We start from the raw sequence: 16,915 nt of genomic DNA, 5'->3' as shown, positions 1-16,915 counted from the left end.
TGATTGAGGTTTTGAGGACTGCTTTGGGCTGACTTTGACAAGCATTTGAGGCTGTGTTTGACTGAAGTTGGCCGAGCTCCTAAAAAGGCTGCGTTGACTATTGGCTAGTTAGGGTTCACTGCACCACTGTTGATTGTTGTTGACTTGGACGTAATTACAATTGACTTTTGTTGACCCTCTCTCTGTCTCTTGTATCTATTTTGGATAGATTCTTGGCATATTTGGATATTGGATATTGGCTAGTCAAAGTTTGACTTTGACTCTTGGATGGTGTACTCTCTCTGTTGAACATTTGAAGACAATCTAATAGAAGAAGATTTGCAAGGGTTTTCTCCTTAGTGGGGTTTTTCCTTGGTGATTGACCAAATATTGTGTCTCTTGTCTCTTGGCTGTCTTTCATTGTGCATTGGAATAATTGTTCTATCTACTATTTCTCTACTGTCATTGGTTAAATTGAAGAAGTGGAAATTGTTAAATTGGATGTTGTTGAAGTAATAGTTTCAGCATAGAACAATTGATGAAAAATTAACAATTCAAACAATGGAAATTCCAAGTGATGATTCAATAGCCAACTCAACAACAACAATACTTGAAGTAAATCAAGAAATTGCCACACACATGATAAGGGAAATTCAAACCAAAATAACTCTTTATCGACATCCGAATCACAATAGCAGACTTCTCAATCAATCTACATATTAGTATTACTCAGAACACAAACAACAAAGGTATGTTCCAAAGAATACTGAAGTTTGTAAAAACCGCTCATGTGATAACAACTTATCACAAGTTTTCAGTGACCGCAAGATTCCACGGAAGATTGATTCAAGATGGTCAGATCCTTTCTTAGTTCGACTATTTTGTTTATCACTCCAAAGATCTTATCGTTTTGTATCAATGAAGATGACAAATCGAAGAATTTCAAGAAACACAAATAGATTATCAAAACAAAGAACAAAGGATATGCCTTGTCAGTAATAAGCTTTGGGGACAAAGAAGAGGAAGGCAATGTTATGAATAAAATATATATAAAAATAATTTAAATATAAATAAAATGATAAATGTAATAATGATTAATTAATTAGTGATTAGTATTGAAGAGGCGTTTCTCTAAGGACATGACCATTCGTTAAAGGTGCTTGCCTATGTATATATACGGGACCCTCAGTTGTAATCATCATCTCACTTGTATTCAAATATTCTTATATAATATATTATTGTCCTATTTACATATTACCAAGGGACACCTTGTGTTCACAAAGATTCTCCTACCTTAGCAAAAGATTCATTAACACAAACATTATATTCATTCGTGAATTGTTGTACTTTGTAATCACACTACCTCATCCAATCATCAAGTTGCAAGGGATCCATCTAATGATGGTATGTTGAAATCTCCACCTTGGTTTGTAATATGAGAGAACAACTTAGATTGGGTGACAAGCTATTTCCAATATTACTAAATTTTTGTTTGAAATTAGCTCCTTAGAGCTTCTATGTATAGTAGCTGGTAAAGCTGGGACTGATGATGCCAAGTATCTCTTTAAATGGGTGATGTTAATTAGTTGTCCATCCATATACCTGACCTTCATGTTGAGATTAGCAACTCCAACTTTGATATTTTAATGTGAATGCAGTTTGTCCTTTCATTCTTGCCTTCATTTGAGAGCGAATATTGACAATTAAATTGTGTAGGTACTCGACATCTACTTGTAAAATGATGATTTAATACTAACTTGAACATGAATTCTTGCATCTATTGGAAATAGCACAACCACACCAACCACTGCGATGATTTAATCTGAATTACGTAATGGATAGACTATGGAAAGACAAACAATGAAGCTAATTAGATAAGAATGGAGATGAATTCACAGAAACATTCATAAACATCAGTGCTTGCATGCAGGCAAAAATCAACTCCAAAAATTCATTAATGAATAACTCTGTACACTATGATATGAACAACATGAAGCCTTACAAGTTAAAACACCTATATATCCTTCAACCAAATGTGACTTGAATCACTGATAATAACTGTTGGACACCTAATCTTGTAAGGGTTGGTGTGGAAGTTGAACAGTCAAAGGGAGTCCAAGAGACCACTTGGAATATGAATCCAAGGGTCACACCATGTACTATAAATGTATATCATTGTCAATAATAGATGTACTATCATGTTTATCATTCATCCTATGTGTCTGCCATGTATGTGTTTAACATGGTATTAGAGCAGGGGAATTCCTGCTGTGCTCCAATTTGAGCCACTATTTTTTGTGGTCATTTTTTGTGAGTTTGTTTCTAGACCTGGGCGTTATCTAGAATCTCTAAAATTTGCACCCGTTAGAATGCAGGACCTAAATTTGGCTTTTTGCCCCACTAAATCTTGGTATATACATTCTTTCTCTATGCATTAATTGAAGTTCAAGGTTTATATGCGAAGTTGTAGCATTACTCCTGCATTAAATTTCGTTTTATATGAGGGTCATATTTATATATGCGTTGAGATTATTGTGAGCATTGGTTCATGCCACTTTATGTCATATGGTTCATAACTGCTCCAATCTGACTTTGGTTTGGAATTGATTTGTGGTTTTTCTATTTGCATTCTCGACATAGCAAAAAATAAAAAACGGCTAGTCTCCTCATACTAAGCGTAAAGTTTGGGAAAGCTAGCAAGAAATGAATGGTTGTGGATGTTACTTCGGTGACTCTATCCTCTCAGCTCCCACACTTTTAGCCTAGGCGCTTAGCACTACCATCCACACCTAATTAAGGTTGTCAGATCTGCCTCTTCACCTATCTGCCATTGTTTTTGTGCCAGTCTTCTCATATCAAATCTTTTTGCTCAATAGTAACTCCTATGTGCCTATTGCAGTTGCTTTGAGGAGTGCCAGAATAGCGTTACATTTTCAAGTCCCCAGTTTAAGCTTCTTCTTCAATAGCGTTGGCATGTGCTGCATACAGTTCTGAAAATCAAATGAAAAACACTCCCTGCCATCTCTGTCCGTCAGCGAGGTCTCCAATTTTAGTAATCTCGCCCTTTGCTCTCCTTAGTTTGCGATTTTATTATGTCTAGGGCCTGTTACCTCTTCCCATACATAAATATTTATTACAAAACTGCAATAAACGACCAATCTGCTATCTTATCTAATGGGTTAAAGGCATAGGACCAGAATGATGAAAATATTTCCCAGAAAAAATGTTCCATTTTTCCATACAAATGAGCACTGTATCATGATATTTCGATAACTATTTCAGAGTTTCTTTATACCTAGCAGAAGCAAATCTTCTCATAAAGTGAGGGGGAATGTTGGCACATTTGCCAAAAGAAAACCTCTAACCATGAAGTGAGTCACAAATACCAAACCATTTCTTTAATGTTAAGCTCGCCCTTGAATACTACTGTTTCCAATACTTGAAGAAAAATAACACATCAGAATGTCATCATTGATAAAGCTCTACGACACTTACAGTAAATGATTATTTCGACACATACTAGAGAAGAGGGGATATCTGGAAAAAAAAATATCGTCCCTTATTTAAAATTTCTCAGAGCTGCTGTGGCCTGCAATACCAGTGAGATTCAGTGGACAAGGCATGGCGAGATAGTGTGATAAGTTCATTGAGAATTCCCTGATGGTGCTCTATAGAGGTCTGCATTGGAAAATTGCTTGCTAGCGTTCAGTATTTGTAATGTTTTGAAGGTCAAAGATTGCAACTTGCTTTTTGGATGCCTTGGCCCCAAGTTCAGTTTATATATATTGAAACATTTGCTTAAAAGGTTGCAAGGCTCCTCTAGCTGTCTGTTTACCTCAACAACCTTCACGGTTCGCTCTCTTAGGTAGTTTTCATGGAGCTTCTCCTTCACTTCCTGCAAACGCAATCGTTGATCATCGACAACTTTGTTTAGCCGAAGGCCATGATACTTGAGTTCCACATACACCTTATGTGCATATTCAATGTATTTTTCATGGAGTAATTTGTAGTGATCATGAAGAATAGAGCGACCTTCAATAGAGTCAGCAGTCAAAGACCATCCTGATGATGGAACTTGAGGAATAGGAATTTCTTTTGGCCCAAGCAAAAGTTCTTTACTCATAATCTCCATACTTCCCATTTCAGAAGCTTCTAGGCTTTGATCATTTTCTTTAGAGCAGTCGATTTGAAGAGGGTGCAACTCTCTTTGAGTCTTCATCTCTATTACAACACACTAGCAAGCAGAGGTAAGCGCTAAGAGCCACGATTTACCAAATGAATCTAGGAGGGTAGTGACACAAAGCAATATTATCACTTACGTTCTCCTACAATGTGTTTTCCTATAGTTCCAGATTTGTGTGTGCCTCTTGGATCGCTTTTTGTATGCATGTAGCCACCTATACATCAGAGACCGAGTTGATTTCTTACACTTGTAGCAGTTTGTTTGGAGTGCCAAGTTGGGTTCAAATAGTCCCAGATCAACCCATTCAATCTTTGTACATTGAGATAAGTTACCAGGTGTATTCTCTGCATTAGTATTGTAAAAGTTTGGTGTTGCTCTCTGTGCTGGTTTGAAGCATTGAAGGTTGCAAATTGAGTTTATTTATTTTAGATTATTGTTGATGAATTGAGTTGACCTATTGAAGTTTTTTTTTTTTAACGGTAACGGATATCCTTTATTTAAAAATCAGGGTGAGCCGAGACTAATTCAACTTAATTACAATGCTTTCCTTTCCTAATTCCCGCCTTGGAGGATTCTGCGGGCCTGAGAAATGCCTGAACCTCTCAGAGCTCTGCTCATTTCCGACAAAGAGGCTAGATTTGCTGTGTTTTTAGCTGGAAGGCGATGAGGACTGGGACGGTGGATTGCTGGCTGTTGTGGGCGGTTCATATCAGTCTCTGGCCAATGCTTTCCAGTGAGAAACCCTGCAGCTTGGCACGATGTCGCTGGCAAGGAGGTATCCGATTTGCAAAGTCCTCCATCCGGCTCCTTTCGGACTACAGAGTCGTCCTCATTGCGGATGTCGATTGAGACCATTTGGATATCGAGGAGAGGTGCTTGTGCCGCCTTCAGAGTCAAGGAAGACTCCTCTGTTCAGATCTTGAACTTGCAGGCCTCCCTTTTTTCCTAGCTGCGCCTTCCCTGTGCATTGAGATTGAAATAAAATTACCCCAGAAGTATCTGTGCCCATTTTGGAGTGGCCAGTTCAGGTAATGTGCCAGAAGTATCAAACATATTCTTCTCGAGCCTGTGCAGAGTGCTTACTCCAGTCTTCCTGCTTTTTGGTCTGATCTACCCTTGTGCTAAGGTATGCTGTTTGAGATAGCACTGTTGCCATTGTAGTTGAGAATTCCCGGAGCTAAAAGGCAACCTTTGTTTGCCATTTCATCTGCCTCCTTATTCAAGCTTCTGAGGATGTGGAATATTTTACAGGAGGTAAAATCTTGCAGGATTAGCTTTAGTCTGTTCAGGGACTTGTTGAGGATTGCATTGTTGAACTGATCTTCTGAGTTGATCTTCCTGATGAGGATTTCAGAGTCTCCGAATACTTGGCATTCTTTGATGCCTTCGTCCCTGACTATTTGACAGGCTTTTGTGAGGGCAAGAAGCTCTGCTTGATTGTTTGTGGAGATGCCGAGCCCCCAGTAGAAATGGGCCTTCCTTAGATTGTCAGCGAAGTAAATGACTCCTCCAGCTCCCGCAGCCCCCGGATTTCCTTTGGAGGCACCGTCAAAGAAGATTGAAGTTGTATTTTGGATCTTCCACCAGATTTGAAAGGCATCTTCAGATTCTCTGATTTTCCAAGGAGGAGGGGGGAGGGGAGGGGGAAGGGGACGGACTTTGCTAGAGGGACAGGGGCTGTGGAGGTTCAGCCATGCCTTTTCAGAGGGAAGAAGGGAGGATTCAGAGATTTGAGAATGCTGGAGGACAGATTCAATAAGAAGGCCTTTGGCTATTGAGGCGGTTTTTGCAGGAGAGCGAGAGGAGTTATTGAAAATTAAGTCATTCCGGGCAAGCCAAATTTCCCAGCAAACAAATTTGGGAATGGAAAGCCATATATGAAGCCACAAAGATTTCTTTGGGATGGGTTGAGGGTAGTATTGGAGCCATTCGGAAAAAAGGTCTGCTATGGAGCTGTGCTGGGGCGGGGAGACAGGCAGTCCAAGTAGAGTTAGTGTCCATACTTCTTTAGCAAAAATGCAGTCAGTAAACAGATGGGGAGCTGTTTCTCCTGAGTTTTTGCACATTGCACATCTGTGAGGCCCAGCAAAGTTACGCTTTGACAAATTGTCCCCTGTGAGCTGTTTATTTTGCATGAGGATCCAAAAAAAGAAATTAACTTTGGGAAGTCCCTTGGCGTTCCATACCTGTTTCCAGAACGCTGGTGTTCTCATGCTGTCTTTTTTGATCTGAAGGGCAGAGTAGCCCAAAGATGGCGTGTAAAACCCGGTTTCGCCCCATCCCCATCTGTCTGCGATGTTGCGGTGTACTGGCGCTGCATTTAGGAGCAGAGATTTGAGGATTTCGGTTTGCTGTTGGAGCTGCTCTGGCACAGGAGGGATTGCCCAATCAACCCAATTCCCTCTGCTGTCCCACTCAGAAATGTCGTTCAGCTTTCTTATTCCTGCATCGTGGAGCCAGTTTCTGATGTCCCGGATTTCTGTGTGGGAGCTGAGTGGAGGCCTGTTCATTATGCGATCTTTCCAGAGAAGGGTCTTTTCCCCATTACCCGGGATGCGGTATAGATGTTTGCTGAAACTACTCATGCTTTTCCTACAGAGATTCCAGGTATTTGTGCCTGCTGTTGTGTTATTTGCTGTCAGGTGTCTGAGGGAGATCCCCTGCGCATATTTGGCGATGAATGTTTCGCTCATCTGATGAGTAGGATCTGAATATATTTTCCACAAGAGCTTGCATCCAAGAGACAGGTTCGAAAGAGCAGGATCTCTAATCTGAAGCCCGCCTTCCAGAATTGGCCGCTTGACTAATTCCCAGTTTGCCAGATGGATTTTATTTTGATTGCCTCTGCCTCCTTTCCAGAGAAAGTCTCTTAGAAGACAAGAGATCTGCTCCATGATGTGTTTCGGGGCCAGAAGAAAGGAGGCTTGATAGACGGTGCTTTGTAGAGGTCTGCATTGGAAAACTGCTTGCCAGCATTCAGTGTTTGTAATGTTTTGAAGGTCAGAGACTGCAGCTTGCTTTTTTGACGCCTTGGCCCAAAGTTCAGTGTATATATATTGAAACATTTGCTTAAAAGGTTGCAAGGCTCCTCTAGCTGTCTATTTACCTCAACAACCTTCACGGTTCGCTCTCTTAGGTAGTTTTCATGGAGCTTCTCCTTCACTTCCTGCAAACGCAATCACTGGTCATCGACAACTTTGTTTAGCTGAAGGCCATGATACTTAAGTTCCACATACACCTTATGTGCATATTCAATGTATTTTTCATGGAGTAATTTGTAATGATCATGAAGAATAGAGCGACCTTCAATAGAGTCAGCAGTCAAAGACTGTCCTGATGATGAAACTTGAGGAATAGGAATGTCTTTTGGCCCAAGCAAAAGTTCTTTACTCATAATCTCCATACTTCCCATTTTAGAAGCTTCTAGGCCCTGATCATTTTCTTTAGAGCAGTCGATTTGAAGAGGGTGCAACTCTCTCTGAGTCTTCATCTCTATTACAACACACTCGCAAGCAGAGGTAAGCGCTAAGAGCCACGATTTACCAAATGAATGTAGGAGGGTAGTGACACAAAGCAATATTATCACTTGCGTTCTCCTACAATGTGTTCTCCTACAGTTCCAGATTTGTGTGTGCCTCTTGGATCGCTTTTTGTATGCATGTAGCCACCTATACATTAGAGACCGAGTTGATTTCTTACACCTGTAGCAGTTTGTTTGGAGTGCCAAGTTGGGTTCAAACAGTCCCAGATCAACCCATTCAATCTTCGTCCATTGGGATAAATTACCAGGTGTATTCTCTGGATTAGTATTGTAAAAGTTTGGTGTTGCTCTCTGCGCTAGTTTGAAGCATTGAAGGTTGCAAACTGAGTTTATTTATTTTAGATTATTGTTGATGAATTGAGTTGACCTATTGAAGTTTAAAAATGATTCAAATTGGCAATTTATTAGAGTTATTAAGAACTCTAATTATGTCAACTATTGAAAGCACAATCAACATTAGCAAGGAAACTCTTTTTGAAATTCAAACTTGCTTGCAACATACGCAAGAGAAGATTGATTTTTTGCAGCTTGAATCTCAGCTTCAACAAGATGAGTTACAACAACATAAACATCATGGCACCCATCAGCAGCCAGCAAGTGGTCAAATCAGTAACATTGAGATAAACTTCCATCAACAACAAATCAATAATGTTGATCCAGTACCCAATGAAGGAGCAGAATTGCATGCAGAAGTAGAAGTTCAGTTTGCATTTCCCAAGCCCATCATCGGACCTTGGGAAGAGCTTGTCCACAACAAGCACAGAACTGGTCTTGGATATGACAAGGACGTGTCCTTTCATATTCCAGATTACTCAAAGCCCATTCAGTTTCAGAGTGTTGGATTCCTTCATGATAGTTCACCTTCAGCTGTTCTAGATTCTGCTTCTCTTCCACAACAACAACAATAGATTGTAAAATGCCAACATTGTGACCGAGGTGGCCACATGAAAGATCACTGTTTTGATCTTCATCCATGTAAGCATTGTCATAAAACCAATGATTCTTCAAACAGATGCTTCAGAAACAAACCTCCTGTAAAAACAAAGATTCATCTTGGATGGATCGCTTCTTGGCAATGGGCTTCAACAACCAAGAATATATTTCACTCATACAACAGGATTTGTTCTCAAATATTGAACAATCTTGTAGTTGAGTTTTCTCCATTATCTCACCTTGTATCTGACAGGGGGGGAAATGATGGTCATCTACAAGCTTCAAAGCCACATCAAGCGAGCCTGAGCCACAACTTGCCATACCAGATTCAAAGTTGTAGCTAGAGACAACCATGCCCCTAAGCATGCCTTCAATTGGTGATGCCTCTTCAAAGAATTGGGGGACACTTCCTCTAGCAGAAGACTTCATCTTCTTGCCAGTTTTGGAAGAGTTCCAGGAATTGCATTAAGCATTCCAGAGTTGTTGGTCATCCTTAAACCATCACAGGTTGAGATCTCCCTTTTCAGGTTGAGGTTCTCCCTTTTATGCGGGGTGAGACCTCCCTTTCATGGTTGAAGGTTTCCTTGTTCAAAACATCAAGAGCACTTTCTCTAGCAAAAGACCTCAGATTCATGCCAGATTTGCAAGAGTTCTCGGAACTGCACTAAGCATTCCAATGTTGGTGGTCATCCTTAAACCACCTCTCTTGATACCAACATTTCACAGAGCGCATTCAGCCTAGTGCTGCCATGCATTTTTGCACATTTTGTATTACAACTCTCTTCTTGGACTCATACATAACCCTTTGGATTAAGGGGGGCGGGGGAGGGAGGGAATGTTGACACCTAATCCTTTGGGGGAGGGGGGAATGTTGGACACCTAATCCTCTAAGGGTTGATGTGGAAGCTGAACAACCAAAGGGAGTCCAAGAGACCACTTGGAATATGAATCCAAGGGTCACACCATGTACTATAAATGTGTATCATTGTCAATAATAGATGTACTCTCATGTTTATCATTCATCCTATGTGTCTACCATGTATGTGTTTAACAATAACTTTTGCTAAATTGTTCATCCATGTCATTGCACCTGTGCAAGGTTACTTGGGAGCGAGAGTGAAAACGGGGAGCGGGAGCGACATTTTCAGAAGCTCCCGGTTTGGGAGCGAATCCCAGAGCGTTTATATATATATATATATATAGATATATAGATATATAGATATATATTTTAAAAATATTTTGATGCATATAGGTCAACAAAAACATGTAGAATGATGAATTAGATATAAAAAACATTAAAAACATAGATTGAACCATATAACAACAATCATCTAGAAGTTATAATCTTCATCAACCACGTCCACAAGTTAGTAACATAGTAACATACAACATATTGAGTCTCATGATTCATCAATCTTAAAGTTTCAAGCTATCAAAATTCAATATATAACATTTATGATCACTGATCACCAAAGTTGTACTTGTAAGCTAATTGTAATCATTACAACAAATAATATCTAACATGAAATGAAATGAAACAACTTTCAACTTTCATGAAGCATCATATTCGTAATTCACTACTAATGAGTTATAATTGCCAACTTCAAACTTCAAAATTAAATTGTCATATATTGTTTAAAAAAATATCACAATAAATATGAAAGAGTCAATAGTTATAAAAACTACTAGAAACTAGAAAAGACAAGTAAATCTATTATTTATTGCTTATGCTTGAGCCTCTTGCCACCACGAGAAATGTTTAATTTTTTAGTCTTGTAGGAAAATCAAGATCTTTGTCATTAATATCGCCCTCTAAGCATTAATATGCAGAGGTATCTTTGTCATTACCTCTGGATCTGTATAGGGATCTTTGTCATTAATATCACCCTCTAAGCATTAACATAAGATAGAAAATGCATAGCATGTCAAGTCAAGATTTTGTTGGAGTGATGTGTACATTCTTAGGAGGGTCATGATAGAGGAGTTCGACAACCAATGTCACTAACATCAAGGTACATAGAGGGATTGGTGCTCTTGATTAAATACGAGTTCCATACCCTAATATGACAAAATTCAATGGAAACATTGCAATCCCGCAATCCAGAAATCCTGAAAAAGTAATAAGTCTGCTGGATTTTGAATGAAATCTAAAATTATACTTTCTCCATATGAAATCCAATGAGGTCAAAACCACTCTCAAACATCCTGAGTCATTTCATGGTAATGTTAAAAATTTAAGTAAAATGATGAAAATCACATATCAATACTAGAGCCTAGGCTTGAACATTAAGGTGCCCCACTCAAAACTTATTTGTTTCTTAGAAAAAAATTGCATTTGGAACATTACTGCAATTTTTTTTTTTGCAAAAAAGGCTAAACGCTCCCAAAAAGGCAGGGAGCACGTTCCCGAGGCACTCCAGAGCTGCTCCCGCTCAGAGCGCGAATTGGGAATGAGAGCGAGAGGGGGGGCCACACCCCCGCAACCTTGCACCTGCATCAAACTAAGATACGTGAGACTGCGACCAAAAGTATATCCCTAGGTAGCAAAATAAAGTGTAAGTGTGGTCAAATTCTGACTTTAGTGAGACAAGGTCACCTCATTGGAAAGCATCTGAAAAGATTTAAGTGCACCCATAAGACCACTGGATTGTCACTTTGATGTGTACCAAAGTTGGCCACTTGAATATACATTTGTTAGTATGCACACATCTCCACCACTGATAGAATGACCAAACCTGCGTGCTCAGACAATTATTAGGATAAACTTCTCTAAAGCCCGATTCTTCTAGTCATGGATATTACTGCCCAACTAATCTATTATTAATTACTCACATATCAACTAATGCTTCCACATTATATTTATACAAATGCATACTATAATAAGAATGCAACAAAGTACATGACGAGCATTAGATAATAAAAGCATGAGCTCACATTGAGAAGGTACTCATTCATGGTGACCTAAGCAATTCTAGATTTATTAAGATAAACATTTTCAAGCTATGTAATTATCCCTAAGGAAATCTAATAAGAGGGATTGCAAGTGGATCTGTCAAGAGTTACCTTGCTAAATGACACATTGCATGTTTCCAGGATTAGAGATGTTAGCACTCCTCAGTGTCCCAAGGCTAAGAAAGGAGATTGACAATTGTAGCCTCAAACCAACTTTGGATCTAGTAGCTAGCCCTACCAAATCTGAGAGGGCTCTCTCTACAATCTCACTACCAATAAAATGACTAGAGGGGAAAATTGATCGTAGGCTAGATACTCAGCTCAATAGGGTTTGAATTTAGGGTTTGCTGGACCAGTGTCATAGGCCTGGGAACTAAGTCAGGGTTTCTAAAGATCAATTGCAGAGATACAATGGGGCAAGGTAGGTATGATCAGTGACATATTGGAGTTGTCATTGTGGTATAGGGTTGAAATAAGGAAGGATCAAAATGAGCATAAACTTATGAATTCATTTATCACAAGAAAGAACACATAACATGAAAATCTCATCAAAATTGAGCATAAAACTTATGAATTCTGTTTAAACACCTATGAGATGATCACAAGAAAGCATACATATGTTTGCAAGGGGAAACAAATATTCAAATTGATGATAAAACTGAGAAGAAACACTGTCAATAAAGTATACCACAAGAATCCCAAGATTATAGCTACAACTATCTTTAATATTACTATAAAATGGTGTACACTAGCTCCACACTATGATTACCAAATGTCCAACCCTTGATTTCACTTGAAACCAACTACATATAGATGAAAAACTACTTTCCCCCTCTCAGGGGTCAAATCCATCATCATAGGAACTGTTTACATCAAATTCTCTAACCATACCTAAAACTAGGGAGGTTAGAAACCAACTCCTTGTTTAGACTTAAGTGAATTAGTTGACTTTCAAAGCATTAATTACAATGGATTTGACATGAAATGACTCTTACCATCACTATGACACTTAATTACATCATGTAAACTCATTAGAAAACAAATTACATTGACAAAATTTGACTTTGACCAAACAAAAATCGAAAATTGGCTTTCAAAGATGAACTGATATCTTCTTAACCATAACACTTTTTACAAAACTGGGAGAGGTTTTTGTAATCCGTGCCACAAAAGAATAACTAAAACATGCAATTAAATTGGAGAATTTGATTTTCTGAAATAGGCCTCCAAAAAAGTTTGAATGTCTCCCAATCCGTGAAACCTTTGTAGAAACAGAAGGAGGTTATTGTGATTGGGTCTATCCTCAACAAAAACCTCCTTTGATTTTTCAAAATTCATCTTCATTTGGTCAGAAACTTCATTTGAAAATGATGACCAAAAACATAGTCAAAAGCGCAGCGACTCTCTTGTAGCAACTTGTATTTTGGACATATCTCCCAAATCATAAAGTATATTCAAAAACTGAGAGAGGTTATCGTTTTTGGGTATGTTATGAACAAAAATCTCCTCCAATTATAAAAAATACTTTCCCATTTGTTCAGAATCCAATCTTGAAGTTGGTGCAGCAAGCAGTTGCTGCATTTCTGTAGGATACTCTTCACTGTGTTCACAAAAGTTCAAAATTTCAAAATTTTCAAACTTTCTGTTTCCTCCTTTGCTGTTTACCTTGTCTTCAAAGTTTCAAACTGCTCAACATCAATGGGAGCTTTGCCCTTTTGATCTACCCTACTTGCTGATTGGGGGTCTTCTTGTTGTTTACCTTGCTGCATTAGGGTTAACTTTAAGTGCATGTTCTCTTGTTGTAGGAAAGCTACCATGATGTTTGCTTTTGCTAGATGATCCTTCGACTCTTTAATTTGTGCATCTTTGTCTTACATCATGTCATGACTTTTATTTTGATAAGAAACCCTAGTTTGATATGAGGGAAATGTAGGGTAGGATTGGGAAAACAAGGGAAAAAAGGGCAGCTAGTTTAGGGAAGGGAATGGAGGGGATAGGGATTAGGGAAATTTTTGGGAAATTTCTTGGGGGTAGGGGTAACTGTTATGGAGGCTAGGGAAGTGGAATCCCTTGAAATGGGTGAGGGGAAGATGGAAAAAAACTCAAAAACACAGTCCTAACCCAGAATTTGGCAAAAGCGTAGTGTGGGCTAGGGTTTGTGGGGAAAATGGGGGAGATGAAGGGAATGGGTATGGGAAATGGTTTGGTTAGGTATATAAGGTGTGTATGAGGGTGATAGAGTAGGAAAACTAGGGATTTTATGATTAAGATGAAGCAAAAACTTACAGAAACCAAAAGCGCAGCAAAGCCCTAGGAGAGGGATTTGCAACGAGTTTTTAGGAAATTGACTGCATGAGAGAGGTAGTAAAGGCTAACTTACTTCATTTGGAGTCCCTGGAATCTGTTGAATGCTGAATGAAACCCTTTGGATGCTTAGATTTGCCTCCTTTTCCAAAAACGCAGTGAAGGCACCAGAAGCACAAGGAGCTACATAGGCAAGGGTTTTAATGAAGAAATTCGATGCCCTAGTGGTTGAGATGAAGCTCGATGATGGAGAAGTGCTCAATGAAGATGAAATGAAGAATTAGAATGGTTGGATGGTCTTCTTATAGCTCAAAAGTCGATTTTTTGCTTTGGTCATGGAGTGACATCATCATGTCTTTTTGAGAAATGAAATGATAGGATAGTGTACTGCAGCTTTGTAACTTTATTAGGCAAAGTTACATCTCCATGAGTGGTACATATGCCTTTGAAATCCTTTAAAACACCTTTCCCTAATTACTAACTCCCTTGAAAGTGACTATGGTGATGACATGACTCCCCCCAAATTTTTATGACCTGACCTAATGATGACACCAAATGGATATCTAAGACCATGAATAAGACCCTTGAAACCTTGTAGTATGCCTGACAATGATATGATGATCTTTAATGATGACCAAGACACTCTTTTGGTGACCCATCACAGGAGTGATGACAAGACCATGACAGCATTTTATGACCTTGTATGGAGTAGTAATGACCTATAACTGACCAATGATCAAATTTTATTTGAAAATATAGCAATTTGACCTAATAACCCTATCAACCACATGGAAAAAGTACATTTGATCACTGGTGATTCATAGGCACTAGCAAGAGCCAATGAGAAATACATATTATCTTTGGCAGATGTTTTGTCCTTCAATATGGTTTTCAAATATTACATGCAAACTTGGGAGATATTTATGATCATTTCTCTTATTAAACATTCCCATGACTGCCAATTCAAATCATTAGATTGATAATCGTATAAAGAAGTCAGCATTTTGAATATCTGTTAATCTTGTTTCCCTTTTAATGTTGAATGTTTCCGATTCTATTGTAGGCCAATTTCAGATGCTAAGACCTTTCATATACCCTTGGAAGTTATGTCTCTTGCTTTTTCTTTATCGTTTACAAGACATGTTGCAGGATTCATCATCGGGCATGTCTACCATGTTTTTTAGCAGTTTGACATACTTTTGGCCTTTTTATGACATCTGTGGGCTTATGCATGCTACATTGTCATAAAATGGTGGTATTTCTAGAGTATCTAATTTGCAACACTTATTTATATATGGCAGTATTTAAGTTCTCTGTTTGTTTTATCAGGGATTTGAGGTTCGGGAGCTTGCTATATCAATGGCTGGCAGATTATCCGAAAGGAATCCAGCATATGTCCTTCCTGCTCTGCGGCGCCACCTTGTACAACTATTGACTGACTTGGAGCAGAGGTTGGAAATCATAATGCATAATATTGAAAACATTCTTACCATGGTGTCGCAAAAAACATTTTGTTATTGTTACTGCTATAGGGATTGGAATCGTTTCAGAAATGATTTTTGTTAGATGTGATGGATTAACAGTGCAGATAGCAAAAGCAGGGAAGAAAGTGCAAAGTTATTAGGTTGCCTGATTAGGGCATGTGAAAGATTAGTGCTGCCATATATTGCTCCTGCCCACAAGGTAGACTCGTATACATATTGCACTTCTCAAAGTGAACATATTCTTTGGTCCAATTTACTTATATAGTGTAATGCAGGCTTTGGTAGCAAAACTCTCTGAAGGCACAGGAGTCAATGCCAATAATGGAGTTGTGACTGGGGTGCTTGCAACTGTAGGGGAACTTGCTAGGGTGGTAAGTGAAGTCTGCATTCCGTGTATTGTTTTTGTAACCCTTTGATGCAACCTTACAACCCATCTATCTCAGACAAATGGAAAGTATGAAGATTTACTTTTTTTTGTGCAAAATAATGCGTTTGTAATGCCTCAACTGCCCCGCCCCACAAATAGACAAAATAAATAAATAATTAAAAGATGTGTGAGAGCGAGAATAAAATAGGTTTTTAATTAAAATATCCACAAAGCAAATTGGCCAGTGGAGGGAATAAGATACATCTCACTGTAGCATTTCTTTATAAAAATAATAAAACCAAAATGCTAGGAAGAACAAGAATATGAAGAGGCAATATTCCATAGGTGGGTATTGACAGAGTGGATATGTTACTTACTTGGATGTGCCCCTCTATAAGGGTTGCTGACTCTAGTAATGTTGGCATTCTTAAGCATTTGATTGTTTTGCTGAATTTGGAGCCCAACAAGGGCTGATCAATTCTTGTGATAGATTGATGGTCATTGGTTATTGTTCGATATGTTTTGGTTGAGTTGTGACTCAAGGGTTTATAGAAATGTGACCTTGTTCAGTTTTAGTGATTGTGACAGATTGGAGTGAGCTTCTAGTGTTATCCCTGGGGGATTGTATTGGTTGTTCATTTGTACATAGTATTTGTTGAGAGATTGATCATAGTTGTGATATTTAGTGTGATGCTAGGCTATTGTTGAATCTTAGTTGGTCATCTTGTGCATTTGTATTATGTAGAGATTGTACTTTGTACCAGATCTTTGAGAGTTGATCTTTCAAGTTATATTTTGGTTATACTTTGTATTCTTCTCTTGGAATGCTAGGATTTGGGGACAACCCTAGGAAAACAAAGGACCACTAGGGTTTGGATTTATAAGGGGCATTTGTTGTTGAAGAGGTTAATGGAAGACAAACTTGGAGATAGGTTTTGTTACCCACCACCGGTGGGTAGTATCCATAGGATATTTTTTTTTCTCCTAGATGGTCCTCAACCAATAGCTAGCAGCCCCTTACAACGACCATATAGCTCGATGTGCCATTATCTCCACCACCTGTGCCAACCATATGTTCCCTTACTCAACTGTTATGATTGTATGTTTGAAGGTGGGCCTTCCAACCCCGAAGGTATGACTTTTCATTGTGTAGTTGAGTATTTCTGTTTACT

At 38.7% G+C, this 16,915-nt stretch overlaps 1 protein-coding gene across 3 annotated transcripts in view; it reads left to right on the top strand.

The window, feature by feature from the left end:
* Positions 1–16,915, top strand: part of LOC149263930 (serine/threonine-protein kinase TOR-like) — a 491,915-nt gene that overhangs the window by 59,384 nt on the left and 415,616 nt on the right. For all 3 annotated transcript variants that reach the window (XM_089426963.1, XM_089426958.1, XM_089426968.1), the window contains exons 12-14: positions 15,222–15,343; positions 15,476–15,575; positions 15,652–15,747. In XM_089426963.1, the coding sequence (XP_089283089.1) occupies positions 15,222–15,343; positions 15,476–15,575; positions 15,652–15,747 (318 nt within the window). The remainder of the gene's footprint in view (positions 1–15,221; positions 15,344–15,475; positions 15,576–15,651; positions 15,748–16,915) is intronic.

Source organism: Pinus tabuliformis, chromosome 6 (assembly GCF_031772625.1).
Source record: "Pinus tabuliformis cultivar Carrire ecotype Pingquan chromosome 6, CPIR1, whole genome shotgun sequence".
Classification (NCBI taxonomy): Eukaryota; Viridiplantae; Streptophyta; class Pinopsida; order Pinales; family Pinaceae; genus Pinus; species Pinus tabuliformis.
This window is presented reverse-complemented; position numbering and strand designations above follow the sequence as displayed.